Below are 17,580 nucleotides of genomic sequence, written 5' to 3' on the forward strand. Positions count from 1 at the left end.
ATCAAGATCGGTGCAACAAGGAGTCGCACATAGCGGATTTAAACAAACAAACAAGCACACTCTCGCATTTATAATATTAGTATAAATTTGAATGTTTTTACTCCTTGCACCCTACACATTGTTACTCAAAACTTTATTGTCTAAAATTTAGAATGGTGATAGTTTTTTGGGATCTTCGGTATTCGCTAGAGGCTTATTGAATAGTCATTTCTTTCTTAGGTTTTATTGCAGTTATTCATAATTTCGTTTAATTTTGGAAAATACCAATGTTTATTTAACATCTAAATAAGGAGAATGTTAAATTAAAATGGAGGTCAAATTTAAACAATACGAAAATTTTTACTATGGGTTACATAAAAAAAAACACTTTATATGTGGGGATTACTGATGATTTTGGTACAAAAAAAAACAAAAAATGACTGAAAAAAGAAAAGTGCATGCAGCAGTTTAGGTCTTTTTTTAGTTTACAATGTTCTCAAATCGAATCTGGTCGAAATCTTAACAACAAAAGTAGTAAGCCTTACCTTCAGGTATATGACTGCATCAGTTCCAAAGCCCTCGCATGACACGAGCACCAGGTCGCCATGGAAGTAGCGCGCGTACAGACGCGATATGGGCAACCCGTATCCGTAACCTGAAAGTGTTTAATATTAGTCTATGCAATATCTTAGGTTATACTGAGCATAAATAGGTTTAGGGGCGTCTTAGATGAAGACAGTATATTTCCTTGCGTTATGTACTATACAACGTGTAAATGAAAACCTAAATAATACTTTAGAGGCTTAAGAGGTACATTATTTATTGTCTTTGAGACTTATCTGTAAAGCCGATAAGCTAGTAGTTTTTGAGTAAACCACTGCCATAGTTTTTACAGCTACAGCCCTAACATCAAATGCAAAATTAATATCAGGTGACTCCTGTCACTTTATTAGGTACGCGTCGCGTAGAAGAGGTACTATGCACGTGTAGGTCTTTTATCTTCAATAGGGTTGTCAAAAGTAAGCATTTAGAATGTTTTGAGTTAGTTTGTATGGAAAAAATAAATATGCCTCTTTTGATTTAATATTTTTACAGGGTGATCCCTTATGAAATATAATTATACACCCTTCAACAGTATTTTGTAATTCAATTACACATTGTATACTTTACACATATTTTCATTTGCACCGTTCCGGAGTTATAAGGGTTGGAGGATAAATTCAGAAATCTATATACTCTATGGTTTGCGCTGAACGGACTTTGTTTAGAAAGAGATTCATCGAAGCGAGATGGCAACATTAAACTTAGAAAAGTAAGAGAAACGTCATCATTCTTCGAAGCGGAATTCAAATTATCTACGGATGCAGTATGTTTTTTTGTTCAAATCACATTACAACTCATAGGTAATGGATTACAGTACATTACGACCCTATATAACCTTATGGAATGACGTACTTTACCTTGTGTTTATATTCTCTCGAAATTAATAGGCAATTTAAACCAAATGGTATGATAAATTTACCCAATAAGTACAATTTATTAAAGCTTATAGAAAAATCCTACTATAATAGTAAGGATTACATACATGATAAAAAAGCTTGGGTATGAATTGCTCTTACTTCATAGCTCAACATTAACCCGACTGTGAGATGATGATAACAAAAAAAAACCTGGCTAAGTTTGTAGTGGGCTCTTCTTAGACCAGGGCGCGTTTGGAACCCTTCTAGCTTTAGTTTTAAGTTAAAGAATGCAGTTATCACCATCACTAACATTAGTGTAACATTTAAATGTATGAACGCTTCATAAGTGCCTGTAATAAGGTCTACATGAATAAAACATTTTTGAATTTGAAAATTTGAATTTGAATTCATTTAGTTAGTAGTTCTATCCTTTTCCTGCTTTCTCCTGTAGATAAAAATAGCACTAATAAATTAAATCTGCCATCTAAAGATTTTGGTTTAGATTGATTATTAACTTAGAGCGTTGTGAAATAAAGGTTTACACTCACCGGCCAACGGCACGTTGTGGGAATCTGACTTGGAGGGCTGCGGAGCAGTGCTGTACATGTACTTGAAGAGCAGGTCTGACACGCTGCGCGATATACCTCCGCCGCGGTCCGAGATCTGCGGGGCCATTGCGACACGTTATCATAATAATAATACTATTGTTGTTGTTGTTATTGAATTAATGAATAAACTTTTATTGTACTATACAGAATTAAAAAAACAACAGATAATTAGAATACATAAAGCGAGTTGGATAGAGGACACAATTTGGTGGCCTTATGGCTACATATCGATCTCCGCCAGGAAACCAAAACGCGTAAAAGGCATACGTGGACATGGGAAATTACCACATAATATTTAAAATTAACGTAATAAAAATATTTATGTAAATAAAAATGCTAACTAAATTTATGTGGCTCACTATAAAGTAGCTCTCGGTCAATTTATAACAGTTATATTTGTAATGAGTACGATACTTCCAATGAGTATACAAAGAAATTGACTCATCAAAAAACCTATAACAATCCAATGCTCGACAAGCCTATCTCAATTGGAAGGTTTTCCCATTAAAATCACGCTGGGCAGGCGGGTTGATGATTGCAGCAGAATTTAGAAGTAGTTGCGAGAAAAAAACGGAGGACGGCCAGCAGCGTCCCCTTAGTGGTCTCGAACGATACCCACGGGTGTCGAGGGTCAGAATAGGGTCAGAATATGCTATAGTCCATTCGCGTTAAGAAAATAGTAATACTGAGTTATTGACAACCATCAGCCTAGTCACACAAGACAATTATAGTGGCGCTGCACAAACAGAGACACTTTTGTGTCTTATGTCCATTTTCACTAAACGTAGGCATCACGTAAATCGAATGCTTATTGATTCAGGCGGTATCTATAGAAAACAAAACGTTTCATGGGTGGACGGATCTTGTATGACTAGGAATCTCCTTAGATTAGGCGTTACTTCTAATATCTATTTAGGCATTGCCTTGTTCGTCGTTAGTGAAAACGGGCATGGGTGCCCTAATCACTGCGCAAACAGAAACACTTTCGTCTTGCGCTGGAACGCCTTACTACCCACCCACTCTCGTGGGCTCGATCAGTTTATATACCTGGCTTGAGAAGCCTGGGTGAGAAGCCAGGTACCGTTAAGTGGGACTTCGTAATCCTAAATCGAACTTCCTAATCACTAGACAATAGTACACACCTTGACGCTGACGTCTTCCCTCCCCCTGATCAGGTTGACCTGAATGGGAGGGGGAGTGTTCTCGTGACTCTCCATGACCGCACGCATAGAGTTCTTGAACAGCTCAAACAACATGTGGTAGAGATGGGAAGGAACGTACACGATTGGCATTGGCTGGTCGCTCGGCCCTGGGAGATAAAGGAGTCTTAGAAAATCATATCTAGTCACTTTTGCGAAGAATTGTTTTTTGGAACGTCCTAATCTCTGGAACTGCCGTTATACTAAACATAAATAGAAACCTTTAATCGGTTTAATTCTCAAGAATTGAGCTATCAATAACAAGACAGATATTTCCTGAGTTTCACTGTTGTAACAGTCAACCTAAATACCAATTTCGACCAATAAACAAGAAAATATATTTTCATCCTTTATTTTACCACCTATGGGGCGAAACTTTTCAAAGTAATAAATAGTTTTATTATAATCGTTAATAATTGGGATATGAAATGCAAATTAAAAAAATCCAGATAAAAGCTCGTTGAAACACAAAAACAAACTCCTCAGCTTTGTTATTAGTATAGTTGTGCTACTTACTTCCATCCTGCATCAGCTCAAGTTCCGGCGACGCGAGATAGTAGCGGTCGCACAAAAACCGCGCGTTTTCGAACGCGTCTCGCACCACGGCGGCAACGTCGCACGCGGGGTCGATGGAGCCGATATGCCTGCCCCCGTTACCCATGCCATTGACTGACGCCTGCCGCGAGCCCAGCTGGTCGCCAAACAGAAGCGCTGCGGGAAGACGAGATCAGCAATAAATAATAAAAAATAAATAAATATACTACGACAATACACACAATAATAATAGTCACATCACAGTACATTGATCAACATGGAAGTAACACAATGTCTTATTATGTGCCAGATTTTATCAAGATCGGTGCAACAAGGAGTCGCACATAGCGGATTTAAACAAACAAACAAGCACACTCTCGCATTTATAATATTAGTATAAATTTGAATGTTTTTACTCCTTGCACCCTACACATTGTTACTCAAAACTTTATTGTCTAAAATTTAGAATGGTGATAGTTTTTTGGGATCTTCGGTATTCGCTAGAGGCTTATTGAATAGTCATTTCTTTCTTAGGTTTTATTGCAGTTATTCATAATTTCTATTAATTTTGGAAAATACCAATGTTTATTTAACATCTAAATAAGGAGAATGTTAAATTAAAATGGAGGTCAAATTTAAACAATACACACAAAAGGCCCCAAAGGAAGCGTGGCTTATGTTATGGGTACCTACTAAGATGACTGATGAATATTTTAGTGAATAATATAAGTCCATAAATACTTATAACATACAGATAATTAAAACATTTTCCATTTGTATTCCCAAAGTTGGAAAATGCTTGTGTAATGAACTGTCTAGCGACGTTTGACCCAGAAGTGTGGCCGCTCATAACTAGATGGCGCTTTCATATAATTTTTCCTAAGTGTATTTTTAATTACCAAACTTAAATGTTCCTATCTGAAGGATCTGTAAGGACTTGAGGGTAGGGTATGAACTGCTTATTTTCATATATGCAATGCACGCCTCTGCGTGTAATATACTTTTTATTTGCCAAACTTCTAATTTAAATAATCATACAAAATTTCAGCCGCTATTTAAACCATGTAGAGGACAAACCAAATAACTTTAGAAAAAACCCTAAAGGTATAGTGTTCTAAAAAGTGTTAAGCCGACAAAAAGCAGCTGCCGACTCATTTCGAAAGGCAGTCGATTCAAAGTGCTATACACCCATATTGGTGCGCCGCGCTGTACTGACATTCTTATTTCCGGCGGAACTTTTTTTAATAAACGTATCAGAATGACTTAGATTACAAAACAAGTGCTGTTGTTTATACGAGTATATATATTATAGCACGCTTATTGCCTGCAGAGTCACGACCTCAATATTCCGCGAAAATTATCATAAATTATCGCATGTACATATAGTGTACGTACGTATATGTAGATAGATAGATATATTATGTAAGTATATTTTATTCATACACATTTAATATATTAACCTATTGTTTTATAGAGTAGCATGGAAGATTTAAGACAAGATATGATTTGCACAACTGCCCAAAAAATTTGTCTAATGGTTTCATGGCTCATGTATGTATGTATGTTTAATGTATATATACGTATCTTATACGTTTCATACTCTACCATAACTTCTTCATGCTTGTTTCGATGTATAAGGTATCGTTAAAATCCATCCATTATCGGGAGGGACGGGCCCCCCTCTTATAAAACCACAATTATACCAATGTGCCAGGGAGGGAGGTAAACAAAAATAAATGGATGCTTTTATAAATTAAATCCGGATGCTGTAACCATCTTATGCAGTTCAAATTAATTCTACGAAGCAATAAAAATAAAAAATATATATTTTTTTTCGTCACTTTGGCAATTGCAAATATGATATAGGTTATATAATTTGCAAATATGTGTTTTGGGTAAAGCAAACTCCCCACGCGAGGGCCTCTGTTGCTTTATGCCGTTGTTTTTATAGTAAACCATTTTGTACTGTATGATAAGTGATAACAGAATAGGTACAATAGCAAATAAATTATTCGTTTAATAGTAGATAGGTAGAGTTGTCAATTTATTTAAAAATTTAATTTGAAAATTAAATACAAATTACTTGCAGGTAAAACCTTTTCTCCTCATAGAGTATATCTTAGTGATTTTTATTTTTTATAAAACTACTATCCAACCAATCCAAATCTTCATTGACCGAGAATAAAGTAAGTTTTAGAGTCATATAATCTTCATCCATTAATTACCCACGTGAGCACAGCCTTCCTCTATCAATGCTCGGTCCGAATCCACTAGACAATCAACTAAATATGGGCCCACTACAGGGTACGTGTCTCCTCTCAAAATCAAAAAGTAAAATTAGGCCTAATTATAAACTTCACACGCTTTTGAGAATTATCGAGAACTTTCAGACATGCAGGTTTCCTCACGATGTTTTCCTTCACCGGTAAAGCAAGTGATATTTTAATCGGTTATATCTAACCACTTAACTAGACGAACGAAGAAGTTCATTACGATTCCTAGCCGAGTCGGTTCATCAAATAATTTATCGAGTCTAAATTCATTTAGATCCATATATATATAGAGATGGAAATGGATAGAGGTGGAATTTAAATGTGGTGTTAAAACTCACTGTGCTGATTAATGAGCATCCGAATTGATATCCGACTCATGTAGAATCGATCGAGGAAATACTGTATCGAGTTCTCGATGCCGGGGTCCACTTCGTGCGACTCTTTCAGCTCTAGAACTCCTTGCGCCATGGTCTGGACCACATCTGCGTGCCTATTTCGGATGTGCACTAGACGTTCACAGAATCTGAAAGAAAAATGGTTCAAATGAACTAGGCATCAGCGGGATTTTCTTAATTTTAATGTATAAAAGAGGAAACCAGTGACTGACTCACGCACTCTCTGACTAATCACAAAATCTCAGGAACTATAAAGCCTATAAACTTAATATTTTAAAGGTAGGTTCCTTCTAGAACGACGGCGTCAGCTAAGAAACGGTTTCTAGAAATGACTCCCCTAAAGGGGTGAAGTAAAGTTTAGAAGTTTGTATTTTTTTTAGGTTAGATACGTGGAAGTCGCCATTAAAATTATCAGCTTTAAACATTAAAAAGAAAACTGAATATCGGACGAAATCTATATTCTTTGATTTTGTATCAAATGTAGTGGTATTGTAAAACGATCGATAGTTTTTACAACAGGGTTTTCTTCTTAATTCAAATCAAATTACAACCCGTAGGTGTAGTGAAATTCAGTTCATCATTACAACCCTTCTAAGCCTTTTGAATGTAATGATGTACCTCACCTTTAGATAACAGATCTTGTTATAAACCATTGTAAAGTGGTAAACTTTATGTTCCTTTTCCCTAGTAATAGTAGGCTATTCAGCTAGGATGATGATAATGCAAGAAAATAACTCTGTCCCTTTAACACTGCGCTGTAACGACAGAGAAGTACTCACTGGCTCAACACCGGCGGCTCCGGCTCCTTCTTCTCAAACTCGATGATCTCCTCGAAGGAGCGCTCGTACCACTGGTTCACCAGCCCCAGGGAGGGCATCCGAAGCAGGTTGTCCGGCAATAGCGCGATCTCCTTCATTATGTTCGCTAGCCTGGAAAAGAACAAGTTCATAATCAACTAACAAGTTCCATACGCAGTAAGTTTACACAATTTCGATATAATGTACATTTACACAATCTCGATATGATGTAGGTACATTTACACAATGTCGATACTATGTACGTTTACAGAATCTCGATATGATGTACATTTACACAATCTCGATATTATTTAAATTTATACAATCTCGATATGATGTACATTTAAACAATATCGTTATGATGTACATTTAGAAAATCTCGATATGGTGTTCATTTATACAATCTCGATCCTCGCACCTCACGGGAAATAAGAAATTTTGGCGGAAAAGTGTAATGATCGACCTATAGTTTATGTAGGGTTAAAGCGTGGCATATAGACTAGCAGTTATCCGGGACCTCTGCCACCATCACCATACCTAATACATCGTCTCATCCGCTATTCTACCAGACTTAATACATCGTCAGCAAGCACTATAACTTCGTTTGCTCGGCTCCTCGGCTCCAAGGGTTGTAACGTGATTGTTCTGATATTATTCTGTCTCGGTTTACACTAAGTGTACTTACTACTTAGTCTGAAGAAACATTTCAATAGAGGCAAAGTTATGTGTCCGACTGGAAAATGTTTGTGTGTTGAACATGATTGTTTTTCCGCGTCTGGGAGTTTTTATGTATAATATAAGTATTTATGTGTAGTATATTCATAAAAATATTCATCAGCTATCTTAGTACCCATAACACAAGTTACGCTGACTTTGGGGCTACATGACGATGTGTGTATTGTCGTAGTATATTTATTTATTTAAGTTTCTCCATTTCTCAGCCTAGGAAAATTCTGAACAAAGTCAAAGTACGCTCTGAGCCTAAGAAGCCCACAACAAACTTGGCCGCGTATCTTGAGCCAGCGTAGTAGACAAAAAGGGTATCGAAGAAAACATAGATACCTACTTCGCTACATATCTCATCGCAGTATATTATCTAACAAAGGAAGTGTCGGCTCACTTAGCATGATAAACAATGCAAGTGCATGCTCGTTATTAATACAAGTACTGAGAGGCAGTACGAGATAATCGTCCAACTACTTTAAAACGTGTCGGACCAGTGTAGGGGTTCCTTAAAGGAACGGAGAGTTAAATTCAGTTCTTGGTATATAAAGATGTGCAGAAGGTATTTGTCTGTAGCCTTAGTACAAGATTTTCTCGCTCGCAATCGACTCGTTTTCGCATCATACACAATACCGTCAAAGTAAAATGGTCATAATGAGTCAAGTTTTAGAGTCGCAAGTCCTGTACTTTACATATTTGTTTTACAAACGTTCTGTCAAAAACCCGAGCTAAAGAATTGTAGGCAAATTTGAGCCTAAGAATAATATCCCTTTTACTCCGATGTTCAAGTATTTCCATACTCGAATCGAGCGAACCTAATACTCAGACAAATGGATGCAAAGTAAACCCCTCGCATTAAGAAAGTCTGGCTGAAAATCGAGCTGAGTAAAAGCTCTTAGTCCAGCAGAGTGGCAGCTATTTAGAATTAGAAGACAGAAGGAGGACAGATCTGGATGCTTATAGTGATCTTCTTAAAGCAAGACAAATATTGCCTACAATTACTTTGACTGTACATTTATATGCTACTGTACATGCATTTAGAGCTGAAATAGTGTATATAAGCTACATTAGGGCACGTGAGCGAAGCCCTTATACGTGTATATAAAATAAAAAACAAAACCAATTGTTGTTGACCTAAGGCCTAGTCCTTACTAGGGCTAGGGTAAGAACTTCCTTTTCGAGCTCCGAGGTTAAGACCCTTTCGGAGTTATGTGCGTTTTAGGCGATTAAATATTACTTGTTCTATCGGTAAAGGAGTGCCGGGATCCTCAGCCTAGACAAATTAGGAAATTTATAATCTATGACACGACACGACTTCAGCTGAGTTAGAATACAATCAATAAGGTGTGCTTAAACAATAAAATCGCAATTAACATAATATTGTTGTTAGTGTCAAGGTGTGTGGACCTACACATCATGTGCAGAATTACAAGTTCAAATGATATCATCAATTGCGATTCATTTTTCCTTGCTACCTACCGAATTGCTGCCGGCAACTCAATGTGGATTTGTTTTCCGGTTTCCCGTGATAAAAATAAGCTCTAAAAAAATTCTTAATCTCATGTCATATCAAAAATTCTATGCAGACAAAGATCTCTGGGAACTGGGATTCGCTAGTCAGATATAATAATAATCCCTTGTCGGTTTCGGCTACGTAAACTGCATACCTGCACTGTTAAAAGGGCTTTACTCGTTAGGTAAGTAAAGTGGTCAAAGTCACAGTCATTAGCTAGTATGCATGAGTGCGTACATGCTGTGACTTCAACGATTTTTGGGGACGGGGCAATGACCTCAACTGTTTATTTTTATATGTAGCGTAATAAAGACGCTATTTCCACTCCAATTGAAGTGAGTGCGATGAATATAAAATAAAATCGCCCCGGTGCGAGTCAGTCTCTAACACCGGGTTCCGCACCTTGATAATAAAGTCAGTTGTCATCCAACATGAGTTTTATCAACATAACATGGTTTGCTTTGATTTACTATAACAAAAGAAGTATACGGTGGATTGCATGCTTATTCGCGATGGAGCATCCAAGACCACCCCTGGAACTCAATGTGGATGGCAGCCCAGTCAGCCGGGCTGACGTATGGAAGCAGTGGAAGAAACAGATTCAGCTATTCATAAAAGCTGCAAATTTGCGTACAGAATACCCAGCAGTACAAAAGCTAGCTAGCTCTTAGATCAATTTAAGGCTATTTAATAATAAATAATACGGCTAAGTGCGAGTTGGACTGATTTTAAATGGAAAACAATCGGTTATAAAAAGAGCAACACTTTGCAGGACATGCACGGAACACGTCCTACAAAGGGCCGCCTGTGTCCATCAACCTGAGGGACGGCCGATTGGCGCAGTTTGCAGCGATCCTGCTTTCTGAGCGCAAGGCCGTGGGTTCAATTCCCACTACTGGAAAATGATTGTTTGATGAGCATGAATGTTTTTCAGTGTCTGGGTGTTTATATACATATTCTAAGTATTTATGTATGTTATTCATGAAAATATTCATCAGGCATCTTAGTACCAGTAACACAAGCTACGCTTACTTTGGGGCTAGATGGCGATGTGTGTATTGTCGTAGTATATTTATTTATTTATTTATAGATGTTAAGCTTTATGTGCCTGTAACACACCAACACCGGCAATCACGTCTTTTAGACCGGAACTCAGCATTGCTGGTTGGCTGTAAAAATAAGCATGGTGGAAGAAGTTTTCATGTCTCACAAGATAGAAAAAGGATTGGTAAACTTTAAAACGATGTTGGAAACGAACCATCTGCTGAGTTTCTTGCTAGTCTTCTTCTCGGTAGAATCTGACTTCCGAGCCGGTAGTAGAGTCATTACAAACAGACAGAATTAACGTTTCAATACTGCTTATAAAGAAGGTATACTTAAAATAACTGAAGTATAAATTTGAATTTTGATATATTTTTCTAATAGTTATGGTGTAAATAATAAAGAGAGTTATTATTATAAATATAAAATAATTACCTTCCAACTACCAAAGTGCTCAAAGAATATGCTTTCAAAATTTAAAATTTCTACGTTCAGTCGTTTTGGCTGTAGGATATCTGTCAATCGGGTCTAAATCTTTTATAATTATAGAAGATAGATATAACATAGAATAAAAGACTGACTTTGCAACTTAATGTTTTAATAATAATGAACGTTATTTAATATTTTTTTCATTAGTAGTAGGTACTAAATTCCAATTCAAAAATTTTTCCAGAAGGCCTATCACAGGCACCTATGAATACATGTATGTTTACATAATTGTAAGGGGACTATCAACTTTTTGCCAGTGATCGACCACTGAGGTACAATTGTAATGGTAGACATATGCCCCCGGATGTCGCGAATAAGGTACCGATAATCCTGGATTTAATATATCTAACAATTTAGCCCGGTACCATCATAGATTGCATTATCTTGACACTTACCACCAGGTGAGATAACAGTCAAGGGCTAACTTGTAGTAAAATAAAAAAATAAAAAAGATATATATAGATAAGATAAGATAAGATAAAGTTGAACAACCCATATCTACAAATATATTGTATTAGGTAGTTTAGGTACTAAAACAAACTATAAGTCGACAGCATAAGCGGTTACCAAAAATATGAAGTGGTGAAAGACTGACAATGTTTTGTTTTTAACATACGTATTGGTTAAGAAACCCTAAAAATGTATAATTTTATACATTCTTGCGGTTTCTATAAAAGTAGTATTATAAATCCACCTTAATACATAAGAGGCCAAGTAAATAAGCCTCATAACATATTATCTGCTGTGAATCAAAATAAGGAACGCGTGAACCTGCTGAAGCCGTAAATGTTAACCATATATAGGTACTTTAACTTTCTTAAATGTCATATTATGTAAAAAATCTCTCACAAACTTTTAGTATCAAGAAATAGTTTTGAAAATATAAAAAATAATTAAATCAAGATGTATGATTCAAGAATGTATCTTTTTCTTTCTATTTTTAAATCATACTACACACTAAAAAGTAATGAAATGTTTGACAAGTAATAAAAAATAGATTTTAAATCAAAGGGGCAGAGAAACGTGGGGTTGGCTTTTTGTTTTTTATCCACTACAAGTTAGCCCTTGACTGAAATCTCTTCTGATGAGATAACTGATGATGCAAGATCGCAAGGGGCAAACCTGTTAGGGCTAAGACAGTTATATTAAACTCTTACCGCCGCAACAGACCAGACATTAAGATTCTGAAATTATATATTCCAAAATTGCCCCCTGCCAAGGATCGAACCTAGAACACCCAGTGATGTGCATAGAGGGTATGCACAGGGTATGCAAATGATATTAAAAGAAGAAAATCTCCAGTACGAGTTATAAATACTTAAGGGAAGGCTTTTTATAACTCTTACAATGCCTATCTTTAAGTTTCTTATAACTCGTAATAGCATAGAGGGCAGCTTCACTCCATAGAGTGTTTGTTAACAAAAGCTGCAATAAGATTAATAGGCTAGTTTAAATAAAACAATACTAGCTGACCCGTGCAACTTCGTTGCACCAAATCGGTTATTACCGGAAAACACAAATAAAAAGACATTTTCTAAAAATGAATCCTAGTTAGATCGATTTATCGCCCCCGATACCCCCTGTATACTAAATTTCATGAAAATCGTTGGAGCCGATGCCGAGATTCCAATTATTTACAAGAATAAGACGTTTAAAATACAAGAATTGGTCGTTTAAAGATATAAGATACTGTAAATATATTTAAAAAGGAAAAGGTGGCGATGCTGATGAATGAGGAAAACGGATTTGAAATTTGTATAAAAATCGAGTTCTTAAAACTTGCCTCTAGTGAGTAATATAGGGGATAAAAGTTTGTTCGGGAAAATTTTACTTGTCAATTATTAATTGTGGTTTAAAAACGCTAGTTTCGCAAGGCAACTAAAGCGAAGGTCGTCAAGTGAATCAGTGAACTCTTTATCACAAAACTAATATTTGATTTTTGATAGAAAAATTACGAATATTTTTCCAGTACTTCCTATATCACCCGATATTCTAAATGGGTCCATACACATATTATATTTTATTTCTACGGCAAAGGAATTACTGCTTTACTGTATTCTGAGGGGCGTGGTTGCCGGTGTAATAACAGGCATATGAGGCTGAACAATTATATCGTAACAGGGCGCAGGGCAGGACGTAACCCTCTCATATCCTGCAAAGTGTTGCTCGGTTTATAGGCGATGGGTTCTGTCAGGTGAGTACCTACTTGTTACGATTTCGGTGATCGCATGCTTACTGGCGTAAGTTCAGACGGATTTCTCCTTTAAGGATTGCTGCGACGATTGCCTGTGTATGTGGTCCTTAGTAAAACGTAACTTACTTAAAATAAAACAACTGCAGAAAGAAGCACAGTGATAGTCCTTCTCTGCTACGTAAATCTCTACTACTTTACAACAAATACAACGAGTTATCTAAAAAGATACCTGGCATCGATATCTTCCATGACTCACCCACAGCTTTTAGAAAAATACTCACCGAACACTTATCGGTGAGTTAAATTTAGTGTTAAGTTTATTGTCAAATTAAGTTTACATGACGCTTTGTCAATGCTATGTGCACTTGTCATTGACGTGCATATCTGTGCATGTTTTTCTGTGTGTGCTATGTTTAAAAACTTGTATTATGCATGTTGTTAGTGCTCTTAATAAATAAATAAATACATATTTGATTATATCATCATCATCATATCATTGTCAAATTTGTAACATACTTGCAAATTTGACAGTGCTAAAAAATGAAAGTCTCTTAAGACTTTGTAAAGTGGTGATAGGAATAAGAAGAATATCTGGCTAAGCGGATTGCTTGCTCTTGAGAATTAGTATCGCAAATTAGCATTCGGAACATTTAGCAACCAACTCGCTACAATGAAAAAAATATGTTATGTATCAAACGTGCCCCTGCCACAACGCCCTGGAAACACTCGCTGCCTCTAATGACATCACCCTAAGGTGGGTCAAAGGGCATGACGGGAACCCAGGCAACGAAGCGGCGGACTCACTAGCTCGCCAAGCCACAGCACTGAAGGTAGTAGGGCCAGAACCGATCGTACCGATTCCGTTCAGTGAGTACAAAACATGGCTACATGAACAAACACAAAGGGAGCATTCCCTACTTTGGTCCAATGCAAAAGATTGTAAACAAACCAAAATAGCTTTCCCTAACCTAAACCAACATCTAACTAACAAACTACTCCGCCTGGATAGAAGCAAACTTAGGAAGGTGGTGGGACTCATAACAGGACATAGCTCCTTAAACAGACATCTTTCCATTATAGGTGTCACCGACAGCCCTCTTTGCAGAGCATGCATGGAGAAGAATGAAACACCTACGCACGTGATGCTGGAGTGCACGGGCGTGACAGAGCAACGCGAGATCTACCTGGGATCACCAGCCACTATCCCAGAAATCCTCAGCAACCTGGGCGGCATGCTGGGATTCTGGAACGAGCTTGGATGGCTGGAGTAGCGAGCAACATTGGGAAATTTCACGTACAACAAGCGAAGCGCTTACGTGCGGAAACTGCCCTGAAGAAGAAGAAGAAGAAGAAACGTGCCCCTCTGGCGGCCTATTTATATAATACAGAAATTCTTGAGTTTGACTACAACTTATGATCATTTTCCGTTAGTCCCGTTCCGTAGGTCGGAATAAGCCTTAATTTTTAAACATAGACAAGCGCTTGCCTGCTTTCACACCAGCACTCTCCGAAAATATCTTGCACTCACCTCACTGGAAGCTCTTTCCTCAGGAACAAATAAGATTTCCTTTCGCACGCGTTCAACCCTGCAACAAATAAAGATTACCATGAATACAGAACACTTACTTAATTATTTTTCTCCTGTCAATTTTTCGAGATAAAAATGCCAGTTTTCACTAAACGTGCTTTTTCCTTGAATTTTTTTTTTTGAGTTAAACTAAAACGAAATATTCTGTGAATATTTCAAGTATCTACGTGTTGCCGTTAACAATATCGTGAGCAAAAACAAGCCAAAAAAATAACGTTTGTTGTATGGGAGCTTCCATAGACGGCCGATTGGCGCAGTTTGCAGCGACCCTGCTTTCTGAGCCCAAGGCCCAGATCGATTCCCACTACTGGAAAATGTTTGTGTGATGAGCATGAATGTTTTTCAGTGTCTGGGTGTTTATTTGTATTTTCTAAGTATTTATGTATATAATTCATAAAAATATTCATCAGTTATCTTAGTACCCAAAACACAAGCTACGCTTACTTTGGGGCTAGATGGCGATGTGTGTATTGTCGTAGTATATTTATTTATTTATTTATTTTGTAACGTTTTGTAGTATTTTTTGTTATATTATACAAATACATCATCTGTGAAAATTTCAACTACGGTTACTATCACGGTTCATGAGATACAGCCTAGTGACAGAACACAAACAGACGGAAACAGAAAGATAGCTAATTCTAAGTACCTAATAGGATCACCTTTGTGATAGAGCAGTGGGTAGGAGCTCGACTTCATTTTCGGGGGGCCGAGTTCGAATCCCAGCACGCACCTCTAACTTTTCGAAGTTATGTGCGTTTAAGTAATTAAAAATATCACTTGATTCGACGGTGAAGCAAAAAATCGCGAGGAAACCTGCCTGAGAGTTTACATAATGTTCTCAAAGGTATGTGGAGTCCACCAATCCGCACTAGGCCAGCGTGGTGGACTACGGCCTTAACCCCTTCTCATTGTGGGAGGAGACCCGTGCCCTATAGTGGGTCGGTAATGGGTCGATATGATTGGGTACGGAACTACGGGTACCCTATAAACTAGCTGTATGGTCAGTACGTAAGTAACAGGACACCGCAAATAATAATATGTTTGCTTAGGTACACAGTGGGCTTATATTACATTGTTGTTCATCAAGCGGGGTCAAGTGATAAGGTTTAACCACAAGGACTTTATGCAGTCTACAATGTCAAAGGCGCTCTGGTTAACAAGAATTCTATAATACTACTATATACACTTTAAAGTAGAAAGCATGTTAAACCATCTCTTCGTTACAAACTGACTTCGTCTAACAAATGCTTAATATTAATAGAAAAACGTACATCGATATTTTATTTAAAGTCTAAAATTAAAAAGATGTTGCTGGATATACATCAAAAGGACAACAACAAAAAGGAATTGGGAAGTCCGATATCTTGGACCCAAGTCTTAGTAACGCTTGGCAGACAGGAAGGAGGTAAACTATATTATTTGCGTATATATATGACACAGATTATATACACTAGGGGCCAACAAAAATAGCAGTTCTCGGCCGGTCCTCCCGGGATGTCGAGAGAGGTCGCCTGAAAATCGCTCTAGTAGTGATCACTAAACTACTGCTACAGCGTATAACGCGGAAGTGATACTCTGGGAGAACTAACACCATAGATATATTAACGGAACATAGTACTATGTCACTGCCCAAACAGCATTTAATTATTCTATCTTTATTTTAGGTTTTTTTTGTATTTGTTTTTAGTTTATTTCATTTTATTTAGTTACCTTATATTAGCTCCGTACCTTATATGTGTCCGTTATATATGCAGTCAGTTTAATATTTTATCCCAAATAAAAGATTTCATGATTTTGAGATTCATTTATAACTTTTATCCCTTATTAAGGGCTAAGAGTATCCTCCGTTTTAAGGTTTCAAGATATCTTTAGCGCGCTAGGACTCTAGAGTGCCGCAAAGTCCCTTTGCGGGACTCTTGAGTCCTAGCACGCTTGCTTGCTTTATTATTATTAATAATAATAATATTAGGTTTAGGTAGTATGGATGTACTACGAGTACAACAGAACAAAATAGTACTCCCGAGACTTCGATAGTACCTACCCGCAATGCGGGAGTCAATACGTCGAAGTACCTTTAAAGTTTCTCCACTCCAGTGACTAATGTTAAGAGCGTAACACAACCGGATTCGATTTCAGTATGCAATGTTGAAATTTGCATTTTTTGTTAAGGCCACTCTCTCAAATGAAAATTCTTAAAAAGCGTGTAATAATCTAATCTGTAAAGTGTAAGACCTTATTGGCGGTGGTGTAATAACTTAGCGCAAAATAATAATTAGAAATCTACAAGATATGAGAAGTAAATTGGGTTTTGTTAATCTTTCTAATATAACATCTAGATTCGCGTAATAATGGTAATGAAAAATCTATTAATCTCATGTAACTTTTTCATTTGTAAACATCTATGCGAAATCTTTGTTTTATCATAAGGAAGCTTTTTTTTACCATAAAGGATTTGTATTGAATTTCCAATAACAACATTATTTTTATAGATAGCGCAACGAGTCAAAAGTGGCAATCGGCGGGGCACTTAGCTCGGAGAAACTCTGGACGTTGAGGCCCCAAGAAGGTGCTGAATAGGCGACCACGCACCAGTAGACGCAGCGTTATTCGACCCCGAACAAGGCATCGAGCGCTGCGAGCCGCTAACACAAGCAACACAACTCCCTATAAAGAATTCACTTGCAGCAGTGGGTGTCAATCAGTTGAAGTGATAATGATGATTTAATTATTGCTCCCGATTCAGACCCACAGTTAACGGATATGGAAATCCCACGGTTGTCCATA

General features: G+C 37.1%; 1 protein-coding gene across 1 annotated transcript in view; it reads right to left on the reverse strand.

Annotated features, from left to right (window-relative positions):
• Positions 1 to 17,580, reverse strand: part of LOC120624868 (pyruvate dehydrogenase (acetyl-transferring) kinase, mitochondrial) — a 38,677-nt gene that overhangs the window by 1,876 nt on the left and 19,221 nt on the right. Inside the window, exons 2-8 of the mRNA XM_039891616.1 lie at positions 14,734 to 14,791; positions 7,228 to 7,377; positions 6,392 to 6,576; positions 3,763 to 3,957; positions 3,190 to 3,356; positions 1,988 to 2,102; positions 525 to 634 (exon numbers count right to left, since the gene is read on the reverse strand). Of these exons, the coding sequence (XP_039747550.1) occupies positions 525 to 634; positions 1,988 to 2,102; positions 3,190 to 3,356; positions 3,763 to 3,957; positions 6,392 to 6,576; positions 7,228 to 7,377; positions 14,734 to 14,791 (980 nt within the window). The remainder of the gene's footprint in view (positions 1 to 524; positions 635 to 1,987; positions 2,103 to 3,189; positions 3,357 to 3,762; positions 3,958 to 6,391; positions 6,577 to 7,227; positions 7,378 to 14,733; positions 14,792 to 17,580) is intronic.

This window comes from Pararge aegeria, chromosome 7 (assembly GCF_905163445.1).
Source record: "Pararge aegeria chromosome 7, ilParAegt1.1, whole genome shotgun sequence".
NCBI classification, from domain to species: Eukaryota; Metazoa; Arthropoda; class Insecta; order Lepidoptera; family Nymphalidae; genus Pararge; species Pararge aegeria.